The sequence below is a fragment of the Squalius cephalus genome, assembly GCF_949319135.1.
Source record: "Squalius cephalus genome assembly, chromosome: 3".
Taxonomy (NCBI): domain Eukaryota; kingdom Metazoa; phylum Chordata; class Actinopteri; order Cypriniformes; family Leuciscidae; genus Squalius; species Squalius cephalus.
In genome coordinates, this window is record NC_137124.1 from 5,577,528 (window position 1) to 5,597,532 (window position 20,005).

The 20,005-nt window shown below is 39.8% G+C and overlaps 1 protein-coding gene across 1 annotated transcript; it reads right to left on the reverse strand.

The window, feature by feature from the left end:
- Nucleotides 1–652: 652 nt before the first annotated feature.
- slc12a10.1 (solute carrier family 12 member 10, tandem duplicate 1) lies at nt 653–19,805 on the reverse strand (the record flags this gene model as incomplete). Its single annotated transcript, XM_079867928.1, has 26 exons — nt 653–791; nt 971–1,038; nt 1,117–1,252; nt 1,344–1,430; nt 2,003–2,114; nt 2,227–2,331; nt 2,426–2,491; nt 2,576–2,658; nt 3,585–3,691; nt 3,899–4,033; nt 4,160–4,271; nt 5,340–5,439; nt 5,531–5,686; nt 5,881–5,982; nt 6,455–6,578; nt 6,691–6,798; nt 7,876–8,033; nt 9,226–9,310; nt 9,492–9,622; nt 10,123–10,234; nt 10,950–11,060; nt 11,148–11,287; nt 12,458–12,553; nt 12,857–12,932; nt 13,021–13,164; nt 19,497–19,805. 26 exons carry the CDS (start codon nt 19,803–19,805, stop codon nt 653–655), a joined length of 3,102 nt encoding a protein of 1,033 aa, XP_079724054.1.
- Between the last annotated feature and the right edge of the window lie 200 nt (nt 19,806–20,005).

The following is a 20,005-nucleotide window of genomic DNA, read 5'->3' on the forward strand; positions in this document are numbered from 1 at the left end:
AAAATCTATGAACTGCACATGGCCAAGTGAGTCGACACATTAAGGCAAGACACCATAGGTAAAAAGGGTTAAAACAATTAATAGATATGATCATCATAGTTGATTGATTACATTAAGAACTGCAATTTTTGTTGTAATTCATTTTTTTTCTGAAATGTTATTTATAAATATGCATATGAGGCAATATGTAATGAAATATGCACTAACTTGCATACATTTCCAGAACATAAATCTGAACATTGGATAGAGCCAGGTTAAAACTTATTGTTTGATTTTGTTACAGATAACAGTTTTTATAGAGGGGGATTTTGTATATCTCTTTTTATCACAGCATAAATCAGAAAATACTCTCAACAGACAAACAACAATAATTTTCACCATGTTTTTAGTAATACAATGTTGTATAAAATGATATGAATTATATATGAACAAACCCCTCAGTAAAAACCTTTAAAAGTGTATTTTGAATGGTTTTTTTTTTTTGGGGGGGGGGGGGGGGGGGTCTGAAATAAGACATTTTATAAAAAGCAAACTAGCCATAAAATCTCAAACTTGACCAGTGGATGAAAAAAAGAAAAGAAAATGTATGCGTTTTGCCTGAAGTGTCTTTGCCTTAAAGAGCCAAGATAAGCCAGTTAATCACGTGAGACTTTTACTGGCAGTAGAAGGTCATGACGTTCTGCTGGTTTCCTCGAATGAGCAGGATGGGACAGTGTAGACCGCAGCTAAGCGTGTCCAGCCAGGCCATATAGAGAGATCTGGGACAGTCTGCCTGCGGTACGGGGAGAGACCTGAAACACAGGTGTGTTAATAATTAACAGGTGTGTTTACCCTCCAATTATGATTCTTAACATTTCAGATATAAATGATTTATGAGGCTCCAATACTATCAGATTGTGCTTTCTTTGTGTATGAAGCACATTTTGACCAGCAGCCAGTAATGGTTAATGGTCTTACAGTCAATACTCACACTAGAACCAGCGCGGCGTGCTTCGAATTCCTCCGTATGATCTCGTTCAGATGCACTTTTTTCTCCGACTATCAAAGGAGGATGAAAAAAATTGAGCTGCCAAGTGGATTTATGATTGTAGCAGGATATTGAGGTACAACACACACCTTGAACCTCAGTGCGTCCATCTCTTTGTCCGTGATTTTCCACGGACACTCTGTCCTCTGCTGTTGCGCCGTCCTCTCGTCCAGCTGCGCCTCGTTCAGCCTGAAGGGGGCGAGCGTTTCCTCGAAGCGCCTAGTACTAATGACAACAAAGAAGTTCTGTTCCTGTGTTTGGGTGTTAAAAGTCTTATATTTCACACTAAATTCACCCCCGTTCGGGGTAAACCTACTTTTTAGCAAGTGGTGGCCGTTCGCTGTCCGTCATCACGACGACATCGTGAACGTCCAGTCGGAAACGCTGGAGCAAAGTCATCATTCTGAGCAAACGAAGACATTGTATTAATAAATGAGTTGCTCAATATATACGAGAAAATAGAGAGTCATTCAATATACAAGCAGGCTTACGATACAAGACACTCTTCGCCATTAATTCAATGACTCTCCTAATTCTGTTGTCAAATAACGAAGATTCTAATGAACGAGTCTGAATTTGATGATTCAGATTATTCATACAATGACAACTGTGGTGAAATATAATGATAATTAATATTAATGGTTCTGATGATCCGCATGATTTGAAATAACGAGGTCTAATGTTCTTGTTAAATCTGATCATTTCAGTGATTATAGAGTGAGATATCATTTGATCTCGGGAGAATGCTTGAGTTCATATTGAGATGCCTGACTTTTTTGATCGCAGACGTTGGCATCTTGTCAAATCTGAGCACAGTTTGAGACATTACTGAGATCTCTTCTGCTTATTGGAGTCGTTGTTCTCAGGAGAAACATCGGGAGACTTATTTAACCTAAATGCGGCCTAGAAGAATTGACAGAGATATTCAAATATCCTCTGTCATAATGATTCAGATTAAAGATTCACAAGTCTCACTCTTTGCGGTCGTTCTCCATGGTTTGCTGTTCTCCAATGATGAACACTCTGACTTTGCATCGCCTCCAGCGTTTTCTTCTGGTCAACAGGTATGGCACTAACAAAGTCAAACCTGAGACAGAGAGCGAGGATCACATTACTCAGTGGTTTAGACTTAACTGAAGGGTTATCAAACCCAAATGATGACGACTGAAGCCTGGTAATGATTATAGTCCGTATCTCACCTCCATCGTCAGAGATCCAGTACACGTCAATGGTCTTCTTCCCTTGTTTATTCTGGAACACAGTTTTGATCTGATCGTTCACCGTGCTCTTTGTGTTGTCGACGTCTACGAGGGAGAAACAGATGAGAAAAGAACAAAGAAGTGAGATAAGGACTGAAGAACAAAGAGAAGACTCATCGATCGGCTTGAGTTGATTCACCTGAATCGGCGTCTGAATTCTGCGGATCAGACTCGATGGCCTCGTCCATCTCAAAGGCCTGATTGACTGTCAGAAACACAGGACAGAATTACCACAAAATTCTGTTAAAATGACATTAAAAGCACACACACATTTGCACACGGGACATACCCTCAGTCTGTAACTCGTCTCGGACGTCCAGTCCGTCCATCATGCGCAGAACACACACTCCGTGGTTGGAGTCGAAAGAATCACTGAGACCAAAGAAAAATACTTTTTTAAAAGCCTTTTTTAGGACCATTAATAAAATTAAGCACATTTTCCCTTACAAAATTGTAAATGGAGATTCTTTTTAGATAAGGATACTTTACAGTGTTTTATATTATTATAATTAAATATCAGCATGAATTAAGTTAATAGAACAAAAATGTCCATGGTGTATAAACATTGTATGATTTAAATAAATAAATAATCTTTTTTTTTTTTTTGGCATTACAATAAAGACAATAAGATGAATTACCGGGCGAGTGATTTTGTACATTTTCAATATACAAGCAGACTTACGATCACTATTCGGTTTTAAACATTAACATTTATTTGTAAAGATTGTATGTTGTTTAATTCATTTACAGACAGGTTCCAATAATTCGGATGACTCTCCTGATTCTGATATTTCATATCACACATTTTCCCTCCAAATTGTAATTTTAGATCTCAGTGGAGATTCTCTTTAGAAACGGTTATTTTATTTTAATTTAGACTGACTTTTTTTTGCATTACAGTAAAGATAATTGTATGTTATTTTGCATTTCTGGGCATGTGTTTACGTCAATTTTCAATATGCAAGCAGACTTGCAATCGCTTTTCACTTTTAAAAATGATGCCATTGATTGTAATTATAGATGTCAAATGAAAATTTACCTCCAAAGTGTTATTTTCATTCTCAACTGAGATTCTCTTTAGAAAAGGCTTATTTATGTTTTTTTTTTTTTTTTTAAATCTGCATAAATGGAGTCTACTTTACCAGTAAAAATAAATAAATGATCTTTTTTTGCATTCCAATAAAGAGAATGATCTTTTTTTTTTTTTTTTGTATGATTAATTGTGCTTATTTTAGCCAAATATAGTTTGATATTTCCTTCTGGACAGATCCTAGGGTTTGTGAGGTAGTTTCTCTCACTATATGGTGTTGATGTAGTCCTCTATGACTTGACTGCTGCTCTCCTGCCAGTTCATTTTGAATCCCACCACCAGTATATTCGGCTTCAGCTTTCCCAAACCAGAGGCCTTAAGAGGGGAAAATTATCACATTAAAAAAAAAATAATAACCAGCATAGAGAATAAAAATCACTGGGCATAAAACACAAGCAGTCATTATGTGCAATGAACAAAATCACTTTAACACACAGTAATTGTTTCGCCGTATTAATTCATGTCAAAAACGATTTGCGCAGAGATCCGTTCTGCTCATGTTTCATGAACGAGGTTTGTCACCTGTAGAAGATGCCGGGCTCCGTCTCTCAGGCTGGACGCCTTGAAGGCCGTGTAGAAGGAACGAACCTTCCTCTGATTCAGCCACTTTATCATGTCATTAGAGTTGCGCTGGGACACAACCGACTTCTCGTCCTCCTGAAGAGACAATAACAGATCCATGATATTCTGCTCTTTTGAGGGCAGAACGTTCTCATTTAGAAGTGTTTTAAATATCAAGAAATGAAAAATAAAGCATTTCTACATGATACAGCTGGTTCTTACCATGAGAATGTCTCCACAAATCATCAAACTGACGTTTTTGGTGAAAGACCCCACAAAGTCCACCAGCGCTGGACGCAGATTCGGAGGACCTGTCAGAACCAGACACTGAGGCCTGATGAGACGAAACGAACGAGTGAACGTGTGGGTAAACACCACATAATTTAGCATTTCTTTTATTGTGAATGAAAATGAGGCTGTTCAGTGGGTTGAAGTGCTGTGATGCAGTAGATCATGGTGCTAGAAACACATTTCCTTTCTCCACAATTTAAAAGGTTTTAAAATGTTAATTTATTAGAATATAAAGATGAAATTATGACATTATAAGCATTTGTCATAAAAAATATTGAAAAGTAATGAAACAATGGCCTTATTTATGACACACTAAGTCATAATTATGAGATAAAAAGTAAACATTCTGAAAATCAAAAAAAAATCTAAATTACAATTACTTTAGAACGTCATAATTGTTGGGTTTTATCTCATAATTATGACATAGTAAGTCGTCATTTAGATTTCTTATCACATCATTATTATTTTTATCTAAGAAAATAACATAGTAAGTCATAATTTTGGATTATTATCTCATCATTATTACTTTTTTATCTCATAATTGAATTTTATCTCATAATTATGACTTAGTCATTATTTAGGCTTTTTATCTCATAATTATTATTTTTATCTAAATTTTTACTTTTTATCTCATAATTATGACATAGTAAGTCATAATTTTGGTTTATTATCTCATCACTATTACTTTTTTATATCACAATTGACTTATCTTATAATTATGGCTTAGTCATTATTTTGGCTTTTTATCTCATAATTATTATTTTTATCTAAAAATGTACTTTTTATCTCATAATTATGACATAGTAAGTCATAATTTTGGTTTATTATCTCATCATTATTACTTTTTATTTCAACAATGACTCATAATTATGACAGTCAACATTTTGGCTTCTTATCTCATATTTTTTTTAATCTAAAAATGACTATTCATCTCATAATTATGACTTAGTAAGTGTCATCATTTTGGCTTCTTATCTCATAATTATTATTTGTTTTATCTAAAAATTACTTTTTTATCTCATAATTATGACAAAGTTAATAATGTTAAGAACAGACAGTGCATCTACAGTATCTGATTTACATCTCATTAAAACCTCCTGTAGCATCTGACCTGTAGTTTTTGACGTGATCTTCGACTCCTGCCAGAGACACAGAGTAGGACAGAGCCATGTTGTAGGTACTGGCCTGGACAGACGAACCCCAGTTCACCTCTTGAACGACACGAAAACATCATTACGGTCAGTAAAAGAATACCGTTTCAATGCCATCTTTACTCTGATGGGTCATCATGGTCCTGCTCACCTGGTTTCTTGTAGGCCACGTAGCCGAATAAGAAGATGATTAAACCTAAAGAGATGAGCGCGGCCCACCAGGTGAGCAAGAACATCAGTACGACAGAAATAACGGCCCCGAACAAACCCGTCCAGGGGCTGTAATACCGAAACGATGGCCTCCATCCTGAGACGAGCAGCAGAAATGACCAGAAAACAGAGGGTAGAAACAAAAAACGTGATAGTATTTATATCTGGACTGAACAAACTTCCAAAGTAATGTAACTCAACGTAACTTCACATGATTATGAAATACTCAATCTTTAAAATATGTACAGAACAGATAATCAGACTGATTTTGCTTTGGTATTTTGAACTCACCGGGTGAATTGGTGATGGAAGCGTGGAAACAGCTGAAGTTGATCAGCGCGTAAGAGCAGAGGAAGAAGTTGGAGATCAGAGGAGCGATTACGTTCAGCTCAGCTGCCAGGATGAGAGGGGAACGTTAAAAGTGATTTATACCATTAATTACATGACATACAGAATATGTGCGACACTAAAAAATGCTGGGTTGTTTCAACCCAACTTTGGGTCAAATATGGACAATATGGATAATTACAATGACCATATTTGACCCAAAATTGGGTTAAAACAACCCAGCATTTTTTAGAGTGAATAGTAGTTCACGTATTGTATTTAACATCAAGATTTAAAGGTTAAACTGTATATGAATGTTTATCTGTCACTTATTTAAACACCTTTTGTCTTCACTAGTTCATTTGAAATGATCCTGCGAATTTGAAAGTATAAATATTTTAATATATAATATTTTATGCCCTGAAACTGCATAAGCAACAAATGTGCATTTAAAATATAAGAATATACAGTATTAGCGTTGAATATTGCAAGTTGAGATGAATGATATGTAGCTTTATCAGATATCTTTTTGACTCACCAATCAGAATGAAGCACATGGCGATGATGTAACACAGCAGATAAGCTCGCAGTGGCTCGCTGTTTTTCCCATAACCCTTCCCAAAGAAGCCGATGTACGGGTAGATATTGTCCCTACAGAGACACTGTGCCAAGAGGAGATGTTCAAAATTCTTTGAATTTTATAAGCCATGTTCACTTTGATGATCGTATGAAGTTATATATTAGCTATTATCTGTGTAAGGTGTGGTGTTTCACCTGGAAGACTTTGGGTGCGGAGACGAGGAACGCAAGGGCGGACGACAGGGTGGCTGCGAATATGCCCGCGTAGATCAACGGACCAAAGCCCGAGACCTGGATCAGAACCTGCGGATTTGAGCGGGAAAGCACATGAATGTAAAATAAAGTTAATCTGTGTTGGAGAGAGTGATCCAGAACAGTGTCCAACATTTTAACCAGATAATCTCTACTCTAAGGAAACTAATTCACACACTGTCAAGGCAAACCATAAAAATGTGTCCCCTGAGATTTTGAGACAAGTGGATTTTGAATACAATGAATAAATAAATACATAAATACATCTAGTAATTTAATTAATAAATACATTTAAATAAATAAATAAATACATACATACATAAATCATTATTAACTCCAGTAACCCAACTAATAAATGAATTTAAATAAATAAATGAAAATTAACTCTAATAACCAAAGTAATAATAAAAAAAACATTTAAATAAATACATAAATAATTATGATTAACTATAGTGACCTAACTAATAAATACATTTATATAAACAAATAGATTAACTCGAGTAACCAAAGTCTTAAAAAATACATTTAAATACACATGATAAACAAATAAATTATGATTTAATTTAGTAATGAAAATAATAAATAAAAAAATACATAAATTTAAATATATACACAAATAAATGACAATGCACTCTACTAACCTAACTTATGAATAATTTTAAATAATTAAATAATTAAATTATATAAGTAACCCAAGTAATAAATACATTTAAATATATAAATAAACTCTAGCAACCTAATACACAAATAAAAATAAAATAATTGATACTGAAATCAGTTTTAATAATGCATGATTATTATAGGTCAAAACAGCATTTCTATAAAGTACTGTGGCAGAAATCATGTAAAAATCTAAAAATCCCTTGTCTACTTTTGTTCAGTCCAGTTGGACCACATCTTTGCAGATCACTTGCTTTACACTGAAGATTATGATCTACACGTCCTTCTGTCGCTCCAAACTCTTTTGTCCTGTTCTGCTCTGATCCATACACACATTCCTGGTGATCACTGGCTGTCTAGTTGAGTGGTGTTTTGGTTTATTTATATTAGAGCGACTATAACCAACAGACCAACCCATCTGACATGCATACACCACAATCTGAGTTTGTCAGAAGCGGATCTGTTCACCTGGAAGTTGTTGGAGAGGCCGAAGGCACAGGAGCCGCTCTGCTGGCACTCGGTGAAGTTCCAGCCCAGACTGCAGCTCAGACCGTCACACGCCTCGGTGAAGTTCAGCGGAAGACTGTCGTTCAGGTTCCCGGAGGCGTCGCGCAGAACACACGCTCCTGTGGGACAAACACACACTTCAGGACAAAACTGAGACATCCTCACGCTGCCATTATCACTGCACACATTCTTCATATTCCATGTTTGGTTCCCATGGACAAGAGAGCAGAATGAGAGTTTAAAGATCAGAAATGTCGAAAATGTAACGTTTTTCTTTTGTCATCGACTGCAAAAATGATGTTCTTCCTCAGTAGTTTTCTCTTGCTTTCCAGTACTTGTAAATATTCTTAAATCGAGATAGATTTACAATTAAGATATAAAGTCTTGCTTTCTGAAAAATGTATCCAAATGAAGGGAGTTTGTTTGAAAACAAGAAAAAGCATTTGCCAATAAAAAATAATCTTGTTTTCCCTTTGAGCGAAGTTTATTTTTGTGACCCCATCGGCAGATATTATTCCTTCATTTAAGCTTAAACTCATTTAATTTCAAATTTACATTTTCAGAAATAGAGACTTAATATTATGTCAGTTTGCTTAATTTTTAGGTTCAAAGTGAACTGACTCCTAGCTAACTTGTGTTTGCAAGTCTTAAGGCCCATTCTCACCAATAAAGATAACTATAACGGTAACTATATTAGCGTCCTCAACAGCGCACAATATAATTCTGTTTATTAAAAGCGCTGTCTGCCGCTTTAAATGCTGTAGCTCTTTAACACAGGATGGATTCTGATTGGCTGTCAATGTTTTTATCGATCATCAGCTGGAAAAAAATCGTTCTGAAAGTGATTCCAATATCATTCCTTCGTGTCCTTTTCATTAGTTGTGATGTGGACTCTGCTATTCTTTTATATTTAGAACGATTTTTAGAACTATATCTTTATTGTATCGTTATAGTTATCGTCCTTGACTTTTGGCTAAAATCAAAGCTTATTCAACTATTTCTCCAAGAATATCACCACACAACATCAAAACTCACGTGTCACATTAAATCAAAATCTTTATTCCAAGACATGTGATTCAAATCAATGAAAGATAATGATTTTTTCGTTTTACCGCAATGCTTTTTGCAAATTAAAAAATGTCTTTGCAAACATGAGCAGCCTGTTATTAAACTTATTAACTGTATGAGCTAAAAATACATTGACTTATTGAACATTAGTGCTGATACTCACTGCCTTTATTGGCATATGATTTTTATACAATGAGGTAATGAACTGAGTAAGTTCTGTTGAACGCTTGATGAAATACTCACCCACAGTTGAAGATATGGCTAAATAACTAATGGTGGTGCAGAATATGGCCATCAATGTCCCTCTTGGGATGGCGATCTCAGGCTCCTGAAACATTCACAAACACAGCATTTGATTAATTCCATATTTGTCATTTCAAAAACACTGAGACAAAACGTAAAGTTTATTTATTAATTCATGGACTTATGCTCCATGTGTAAAGAACCATAAATAACTCAAAGCTCAGTAGCGTCACTTTGGTTTCGACATGTTTGCAGATGTTCTTCACCTTCAGATCGCCTGAGATGTTTGCTCCGGCGAGGATCCCGATGGCAGATGGGAAGAAAATGGCAAACATCCGGAAGAAGTCACCTTCTGGCCCTCTCCAGTCCGGGAAGAGGTTCTCCATGAAGATCTCGCCTGGCAAAAACAACGTAGATATCAAAATACATTAGTTATATTGTAATTTCCGGAGCAGTTTAAAGTAAAAGTTGAAACATCTGTCATTATTTATTCATTCTCATGTTGCTTCAAACCTGTATGCTGTTAATGGACAATCTATCCAACTTTATTGTTGTTTTTTCATGGAAAGTTTTTTTTATAGGGACACCATAACATTTTTATAGAGACACCATAAAATGAGTCCATGTCTTCTAGCTTTGTGTGGTATTTAAGTCACAAATTCAAAAACAAAATGTTGTACTTTTCTGTATCACACATTTTCAAGCAACTATTGCATAAAGCTTTAAACTCAGACAGCAACATAGTGTCGGCCCAGATCCGGGCCACATCTGGCACATGTGGATTCAACACGTGGGCCGGTTGCTGTCTGGGAACCTATTAACTTTATAGAAGTTAAGCATTTCTAAACCAATCAAACTTCTAGGATCTTGACACAGCATTGAGTGTTTGAAACTCACTGCGATAACTGAAGAAACCCATCGACTGTTTCTGGGGAGTCGCAGGAATCACGGTGCCAACAAAGTAGTTGGTGAAGGCCACCATAAGAACCAAGAAGAACAGGATCTGAGTCTGTGAGAGAATGAAAGCAGAACCATTGTGAAGGAAAGCACTACACTATGAGCTGATGGTTTGTGAGAAGAAGCTCAGAGTTTCAGAACAAGGGCTTTGTAGAGCCTCTAGAGGAGAGTGAGGGAACTGCAGGCTCATGAGATCCGGATAGAACGGCTCAGTATCAAAATAAATTGAATTCAACTGTATAATTTTCAAAGAATGAAATGCATAAAATGTACATTAATGTGCTTAAATAAGAAAAATAATAATAAATAACATTCAACTAATGATCATGCATTAAAGGTGAAAGGTTAGCTTTTCTTGAAATCTCAGATAAATAAATTAGATTAAATGGATTCAGCTGACAAAAAAAGGCCAGGAACCCAAAAAGTGACAAACCAACCAGAAAGCGTTCATTTTCAATAAGAAACAGGTCAAATTTCTGTAATAGTACTAATAAACTCTATGCTTTTAAATACACAATAACCAGGTTTATGTATTTATATATAAATATATGCAATATAAGCAATTTGAATAAATGCATTTTGAAATATATTATTTAAATAAACCAAATATATGCAAATACTTAATGAAGACCTATGGCATGATTTATCGAGTGTAGAAATCTAGCGTCTTTCATACCTGCTCATTTATGTAATAATAACAAATATGTGTCTTTATTAGCTTATGTTAAAATTGACTATTGTAAAATGCTTTATTTTGAGGAATGTACCTTCGCCTCCCACTCCATCCCAGCCAGTGAGATGAGAAGCAACATGGTGACTGTGATGGCTCCTATAATTCGGACATCATTGACTGAATCCACAATTTGGGAGTCATACTCCTGTTGGATCATAAACATACATCATCTCACAATCAGCAAAAACACAACATAATGTCATGCAACAAAACGACTGTGTTCGTTTCTTACAATGAGAAGATCTCTGACTGTCTCGGAGAATCCCACCGTGTTGAGCGCGCAAGCGAGAGCGTTGGCGAAGGAAAACACCACGCCGATGGGACCTCCCAGCTCAGGACCCAGTGTGCGGGAGATCATGAAGTACGCGCCGCCTGACGGGTGGAAGAGAGACATAAGGACAACCATGACTGATCTCCAAAGGTTATAAGGATAACCGAGAACGTTCCAATTATGTACTGTATTCGTAATATTTTGGTAATTTCATGATTTATTGGCAACGTAACAGCAATGTTATGTGCCCATAATTTCATTACCATCAAATTGAGAATCTGTATATATTTTCTGATGACCAGAATTTGCTATGTGGGTAATTAATATGTAATTAATGTGTAATTAATGTGTAATTAAACGTCAGTCACAAAATAGAAATTTCCTTTAAGATAAAATTAGTTTTTCTTTTCACCTAGTCAGAATAATAGAGGCCAGAAATAAACTTTGTTCATAAGTAATTTGATTTCAGCTACTGGATTGGATCAAATCTTTAAAATGGGTTCTTCTTCTTTTTCTTCTTCTTCTTCAAAAAAAGGTTTTGCTCAGTTCGCACCATCAATATGAAACAAAAGAAAAATCGGTTTCTTGCTGGTTACATCACCAATTAATAGCTTTTATCAATTTTACTTTTGATCAATTGTAACTTCATAAATGACTTTTCGAATACATGAATGGAACCCATTTCTTTCTTTTTTTTTGTCTTGCAATTCATCTTGATCCCAGCAGAACTGTGGATTCAGGGTGGATTTCAGGAACAAAAATGAAATAAAACTTCTAAATTGTATTTGAATCATGCAGCATACATATTTATTTATATTTTGCATTTGACTTGTTAAATTATTACAGTGATCACGTAGAAAAAGTGCACATTATTTTAAGACTTTCAGCACAGTTAAGTTTTTTGGGTTTTGATTTTTTTATGGGGACAATATCTATCAACTCTTTTTTTTTAAAAAATCACTGTATATTCATCAGTCATCTGGAAAAGTTTGAATCTGGATCAGGTAGATCCAATCCACTATGAAAAATCATTTCGATCCTGGTTAAACTTTTTGTCTGTAGATATGACTCCCTTATTTCAATTAGAATATATTAGATTTGTTTGCCCCAATCTCGTAGAAAAAGCAACTGCACACTTCTCTGCAATAAGCCACATCATTATACACCCATAGCACAGGCAGTGAAGGACGAGTTTCACAGCAAATTAAGCGTCATCATCGGACACAATCAAAATCAGTACAATCTGATCAGTTTGATGTCAATGGACTCACCAGAAGAGACTCTCCCATTGGTAGAAATGGCAGATACAGACAGTGCCGTTATGGACGTCACAAGGACTGACATCAGTATAATTACCCATGTAAGAACTAAAGTAGAGGAAATAAAAAAAAATAAAAAAAAATGAATAGGACACAATGTCTGTACAGAACTCCAGTTCAAAGAATAGACAAAACACATCAAAGATAAGTGGCCATCAGAGATTACACACACAGTTCTGGGAAGTCCTTCTATAAAAGATTTTCACAGGGAATTTCTTAAGCAACATTATCTTTACTAAAGTAAATAGCCCGTCTGGCCTGTGGTTCATTAAAGGAAGTTGTTTTATTGCATTGTGCAGACGGGTTATCTTAGAATGTCTTTTCCCGAGTCACCAAAAAGTATCCACTCACGGATTCCCGCTTGAGATGTGATCCAGGACAAACGCAGGAACAGAATGACTCCCCAGATATTCAACATACAGCGAATCTGAAACACAATAACAGAGCATGTACAGTATGAATATGCGTACGTGGCCGTTTGAAAGCACGAGTGTGTATTTTTCACTGTTTCTCACCATAACCCCAGTCACCCATCCAAAGCGCACTGGTTGGGAGGTCTTCCCTCCTTTTCCGTTTTCCTCAGACTCGTTTCCACTCTCTTGAAGAGCCGAAAGGCTTCCCGTACTAGAGACGCACGTGTTACTGCAAGATTCTCCATCCTAAACCAATACACACACACACACACATTTAAATCACAAAATTTAAGTAGGCCTGCATACAATGTAACAAAGTTGCTGCCTTAAATTAAGTCATTTCAACTTAAATTACATTAAACTGACTTAAAAAATTAGTTGAATCTTGTATAACATAAAAAAATTGAAAATAGCTTAACTTAATTCTATGAGTTAAAGCAATGTAAAAACATATGTTCTCATAACTTTTTGATCATACTTAACATAGTTCCCTTTCGTAAAGGGAACTCCCGCTGCATCGATACTCGATACTTTGGGGAATGCCTTCGGCATGAAGCGTCTGAAGTCAACTATGGAACTATTCCAATCTTGATTGGTGCAACGTCACCCGTGACGTCGCATGTGACGGTGATCCGGAAGCTACAAAAGGGTCACAGGAACCAGGAAATGTTAGCTTCTGGTCTTCAGCAAGCGCTCTATGTCATCTTGTCTGTTCTATTTGGTGTTGTTTGTCCCGTGAAAAGAGTATTATTTATGGCGAAAAAAGAGAAGCTATTCAGGCAGTGTGCGTCCCCTTGCCCACGTTATTTAAGCGAGGATGACACACACACGCTTTGTGTAGTTTGTCTGGGAGTGGAGCATGCACGGGCGGTGCTCGAGGGCGCTGTCTGTGCAAACTGTTTTCAATGAAAAAGCTCCGCTCCCGTTTGAGCTTGTTCGATCAATTAGATCAGGCTCGCGTTTCCAGTGCATCGGGTCCCGCGTCTGTTGAGGCAGCGCGGCGCTTGTATGCATGTGATTCTCACGTGGGGCTGGCATATGATACTGAGACGGTTGCGACCCTTTCTCAGTGTTTATTAACCAGCTCCACTGGTCTCGCGCACGGTTCGGAAGCCCGCGCTGCGGCTTCTTCCGACCGTGTTAAAGACACAGCGTTTGATTTATCTGGCTCCGAGGAGTTAGATATTATCTATTAACACTGAATCACGTGGATAGGGGGATTCGCCACCCCATATTCCCGTTAGTGAGGAGTTGCTGGAGGTTGTAATCAGGGCAGTGGTTAAATTAAATGTTAAATGGCCATATAATAAGCAGGAAGCGACTAAGAAAAATAAAATGAATGAGCGCTTCCTGCAGACCCAGTCACAATCTTCGTGTCAGAGCCTTCCCTTTTTCACTGATCTCCATACTGAGGTATCAAGATCGTGGAAAAATCCATTTTCATCTCAATTATTTTCCCCCATGTATATATTTACTCATCCATTAGGGAATCTAATGAAAATGGTTATTAGGTGATGGCTCGGGTTGAGGAATATTTTGCGAAATATTTTCTCCCCGACATTGCGTCACCCCTGATAGCTCAGACACTTCCCTCCAAATCTCGTACATCGAATTTGTTAGGGAAAGCATATATGGCGGTGGTCGAGCTGGTGCATGCCCACACACGATGGGGTTATTACAGGCATACCTGGCTGACCTCCTCAAGCAGGTGGATGATAACTGGGAGGTCTCACTCTATATTACTGAATATCGTAGAGTATCTGACTTATCTCTCCGTATTATTAAAGAGACGGCCCGTGCTATTGGCCGTTCTATGGCAGCACTAGTCGTCTCAGAGAGACATTTATGGCTTATTCGCTTGTGGATCGGGAAGAAAGACAGGGCTTTCCTTCTCGATGCTCCCCTTTCACCTTCTGGCCTCTTTGGCGACGCGGCAAGAACCGTTGTCGAGAGGCTTCAGGAGGCAGAGCGACAATCAGCTATCCCCAGTTGTCAGTCCAGGTCTCATGGGGTTGCTGCCAGGGGGCAGCCTCATGGGACAGCCGCCAGCTCCTCATATTTTGAGAAGGTTTCCTCTCGTGCCCCCCCGTATAAGGCTTGGGGCCAGAAGAAACATTCTCGCACGAAGCTCTCCATACCGAAGACAGGTCTGAGGACTGTCTCTCTGGCTAAGAAGGCTTCAACTAAGAGGTCTTGTCGTAACACGCAGACCCTTATGGGCGTTCCCCCAGGAGAGCGAGTACAGGAGTCTCGCCCCCTTATGCAGCCCTTAGGAAATCGATGTTTGCTTCCCGCCGCCGATGGCGCTTCGGGACACATCGGCTTCCAGCGAACACAAATCGCAGTATCTGCCCGAAGACGTTGCGGCACTGTCGAGTTCGCCGCCTCTCAGGAGGTCTGTAGAGAGCATATTTTGGTTAGTTCCTGCCAGTTAGCTGCTTCAGGTCACCAAAGCCATTTGGAAATTTATAGCCGAGGCCAGTCTCGAGGGACTGGTCCCCATAATGGCATATTTAGACACCCCGAGGGGTCTTCAAAATATAGCCTAGGGGGTCCTGCTTATGGTGGAGCTAATATACAAATATTATCTACTAAGGGTGGTTCACATGTCGGCCAGCCCCGAGCAGGGTCGGTTTTTGGAACAGGAAGTCTAGTCCCTCTTAACACAGGAAACCTCAAAGTGGGCTCTTCCTTGGTTACGGGAGCCCGGGTTCTACAGCTGGCACTTCATAGTTCCTATGAGGGGGGGGAGTTAGGCCTTATTTTGGATCTCAGGGTACTGGATCAACCTCCGAGGGGGTTCAGATTCAAGTTACCGACTGTCAGTCAGACCAGCTCCGAGGACTGGTCTGTCTTGATAGATCCACAAGCTCCTTAACTCCTCTTTCCCTTCTAACCCCATCACAGGAAGTTTCCGAGATCCGCTTTTGGGGGGAAAAGCGCATCAGTTCTGGACTCTTCCAGTCGGCCTAGCCTTATCCCCTCGCACCTTCACTAAATGTATGGACACGGCCCTTGCTCCATTGAGACTTCAGGGGGTCCGTATCTTATAGATGACTGGCTCATTTTGGCTCAGTCAAAAAGAACTACCAATTCAACATCGAGATGTTGTTTTGCGCCATCTGAGGTGTGTGGGGTTGAGACTCAATGTCAAGAAAAGTTCCTTAACTCCTCTTCAGAGGACTACGTCCCTGGGAGTAGAGTGGGACTTAGTCACAATGCGGGCACAAGTGTCTCCTGCTTGTATAAATACTATCTTAAACACAATGAAGAGTATTAGGTTAGGCCAGGCTATCACTGTCAAACACTTTCAAAGAGTTTTGGGTCTTATGGCTGCAGCTTCCACGGTAGTACCCTTTGGTCTGCTCCATATGAGGGCCTTGCAGTGGTGGCTCAGGAACAAGGGATTTTCTCCTCTGGGAAACCCTTTTCGTACGATCAGAGTTACGCGCAGATGCCTTCGTTCTCTTGTCGTATGGAAGAAACCATGGTTCCTGTCTCAGGGCCCGGTTTTGGGAGCACCATGTGAGAGAAAAACTCTGACCACGGATGCGTCCCTCACGGGCTGGGGTGCGGTTATGGAGGGCCGTTACACCCGAGGTACTTGGAAAGACCATCATCTCACATTGTATATTAATCGCTTGGAGATGTTGGCTGTATTTTTTGCCCTGAGGCACTTCCTTGTAGACCTCAGAGGCCATCATGTTCTTGTTAGGACAGACAATATGTCGGTGGTCTCTTATATCAACCGCCAAGGAGGTTTGAGATCTCGCCCTCTTTGTAGACTGGCGCATCAAATTCTTCTTTGGTCCCAGGACAAATTTCTCTCTGTCAGATCTATTTATATTCCTGGGGTTGAAAATATGGGAGCAGACATCCTGTCGAGGCAGGGGCTGAGGCCCGGGGAATGGCGGCTCCACCCTGAAGTGGTTGAGCTTATATGGAGAGGGTTTGGCCGGGCGGAGGTTGACCTGTTCGCTTCTCATGAGAACTCTCATTGCCCGCTCTGGTACTCTCTCTCACATCCAGCTCCTTTGGGCTTGGATGCCACGGTACAGATGTGGCTGAGGTCACATCTGTATGCTTTTCCCCCGATCGCTCTGCTCCCTGGGGTTCTAGAAAGGGTCAGGAGGTACGGAGTGAGACTACTCCTTGTAGCTCCGTACTGGCCGGCCCAAATTTGGTTTTCGGACCTTATTAGTCTCTTGGAGAGTCCTCCATGGAAAATTCCTATTAGGAGAGATCTTCTGTCTCAGGCTGATGGTATATTATTTCATCCCCGACCAGAGTTATGGAGACTATGGGTCTGGCCCCTGAGGGGGTCCCACCCATAATTAGGTTGCCCTTTCCACCGAGGTGGTCAGGACATCCATACTAGAACCCCACTCTACTAGGAACTAAACAATTAAGTTAGGGAGGGCATTGAACCCAGTTTATTACTGCCCACTGGCTTCAGTACTGGTGTTCCATCCCGCTCTCTAACGGGATCTCCTGTTCATGCTTAGGGCCTCTGTGGCGGCCTCAGTGCCCTCCACAAGCCTCTAAGGGTGTTCTCGAAAGGACGTTCCCACTGAAACTCCATGTTCCTGTAGATTGGAGGATGAATCCTGTCATCCAGCCTATTGGCATCAGGCTGATGGGTTATCCCTGGCACCCATCATGTCCTGTGGGTGAGGTATACAAATATATATTTGAGATATATAAGTATATATAGGAGAATCTATTGAGTCTGCTTCCTGCTCGTCTTACTCCCTGGAAGAGTGGTGGTGCTGCCCCCTCTTACTTGCTAGCGTGGGAGCCACTCAACGTTATTTTTGCCCGGTACTGAGGTACTTGTAGGCAATGCTAAGATTCTTCAGGTATTCCATCCTCCATCGCATGTGTCGGATGGTCAAGGTCGTAGCCTTTGAGGTTCCTACATTAGGACTCAGGCTGAGAGGAGTCAGTCCATCTAGTTATGCATCAAGGGTTAGGAGCTATTCCCTTTATTAAGAGTACAGTTGGTTATCTAAAACCACTCATATTTGAAGTACAAGGTGCGCTTCTGCCTTCACCTCTCATCTAATATTTTCTACTGTCTGGGGCTCCCAGCCATGAGGTCAGTCGAGCCTCCGGCTCCAGACCTCCCCTTCTTGCACCAAATCTTATGACAAGCTAGTTTGGATCTGCCCTCTACTCATTCTATCGTCCGTGAGTGTACCAGATGCTTTATACCAGGGCGTTTTTTTCTCTCAGTGTGGCGGCGTGGGTATTCGTTCCCCAAAGTATCGAGTATCGATGCAGCGGGAGTTCCCTTTACGAAAGGGAACGTCTCGGGTTACGTATGTAACCCTCGTTCCCTGAGTAGGGAACGAGACGCTGCATCCCTCGGCCACACTTTTCGCGCCCCTGAGAACGACTTGCTTTGACCAATTAGAAGCTAACATTTCCTGGTTCCTGTGACCCTTTTGTAGCTTCCGGATCACCGTCACATGCGACGTCACGGGTGACGTTGCACCAATCAAGATTGGAATAGTTCCATAGTTGACTTCAGACGCTTCATGCCGAAGGCATTCCCCAAAGTATCGAGTATCGATGCAGCGTCTCGTTCCCTACTCAGGGAACGAGGGTTACATACGTAACCCGAGACGTTTTTTAGGTTGTACAAAATCATTGGAAGTATGTTACAGCAGATGATCTTGCAGTGCCAGGCGTTGCAGTTTCGGGACTGCATTTCTAGAACTGTGCTCGTACTTTATACTATTTTATAGCATTTACTGTTCAGCTGATTTACCTTTGTCGCCTTTGGCTTTTGGCTTGCTTATTTGGAGACAATATTATTGATCTGCCTGCATTGACACAATTATATGAGAACTGAACTGAGCTGGACGATGACATCACGGTTTTCTCCAGAGCGGCTATATATATAAATGAACTAAATTAATAACTTCTCTACAACAAAAATGAACCATTACTGAGCTTACTTAAGCTGGACTGTGACGCTATTTTCTTCTGGAAACAAACTTCGTTGCATCATTTTCGTGTTATCACTGTAAAACTGCTTTGAAACAATCTGTATTGTAAGAAGCGCTGTATAAATAAAGGTGACTTGACTTAATTATTCAGATTTAATTGATATATTATTCTATTCAACTCCTAATCCTAAACATAACCGCTGACAACCCTCTTGACATTTCTAAACAAATGTGTTTAATTTGATCAACTGCTGGCTATAAATTCAGTTATCTTGGAAAGAAAAACCTGATTTTCAACTGGGAAGTAAGCTAAGGAGCATTGTAATAATTAGTTCCCTTGTTTTAGTTAAATCAAAACGAGGGAACGGATTAGTTCAAGGTGGCCACAATTTAGGCTACTAAAACGAGGGAAGAAATTAATAAATCGTGGTTCAAAATAAGATGAAAAGATTTGAATCAACTCAAACATTTCTGTAGCTATCGTTTTGCGCCTTCTTTTATGCGGTCTCATCGGATGGAGTAGATTTGGTCAGGTGGCGCTTTCACATGAAACAAGGGCCCTAGAAATGCGGTCCTGAAACTGCAGCCTCTGGTACTTTTCTATTGTTTTACCGTGCGACCCACATCGCAAGCCTTGCGCAGAGTCTCCAGCGAGGGTCTGCTGCGCCTGATGCGGCCCGTGGCAGTGGCGTTGGCGTAAAACTCCAGATGTGGCATTGCATCCATGGGGCTGTATATGGAAGGTCTCCTATTGTCCTGCCTCGAGTTCAGAGCCTCGGACGTCCTTCGTGCCGGTGTCTCCACCGTGACGGTCGTCTCCTCGCCGGTGCTGTGAGAGGAGTAATGCGGCGGAGCCTCTTCACTGACCGAGAAGCGACCGGGGGGTAAGATATCTGACCCCTCCAGCCTGCGTTTGGAGAAGCGTTGACCCATTTGTGCACGCTCAGAAACACTGCTTTGACTGTAAAGTAAAAGATAATGCATTTTAGCAATAGGTTTAGACCAGGGTGCCAAATCCTGCTCCTGAAGATCGACTGTCCTGCACAGTTCATCTCCAACCCTAATCAAACACACCAATCCTTAAGATTCTGCATTACTTCTAATCTAATTCTACTTCAATCAAACTTGTGACA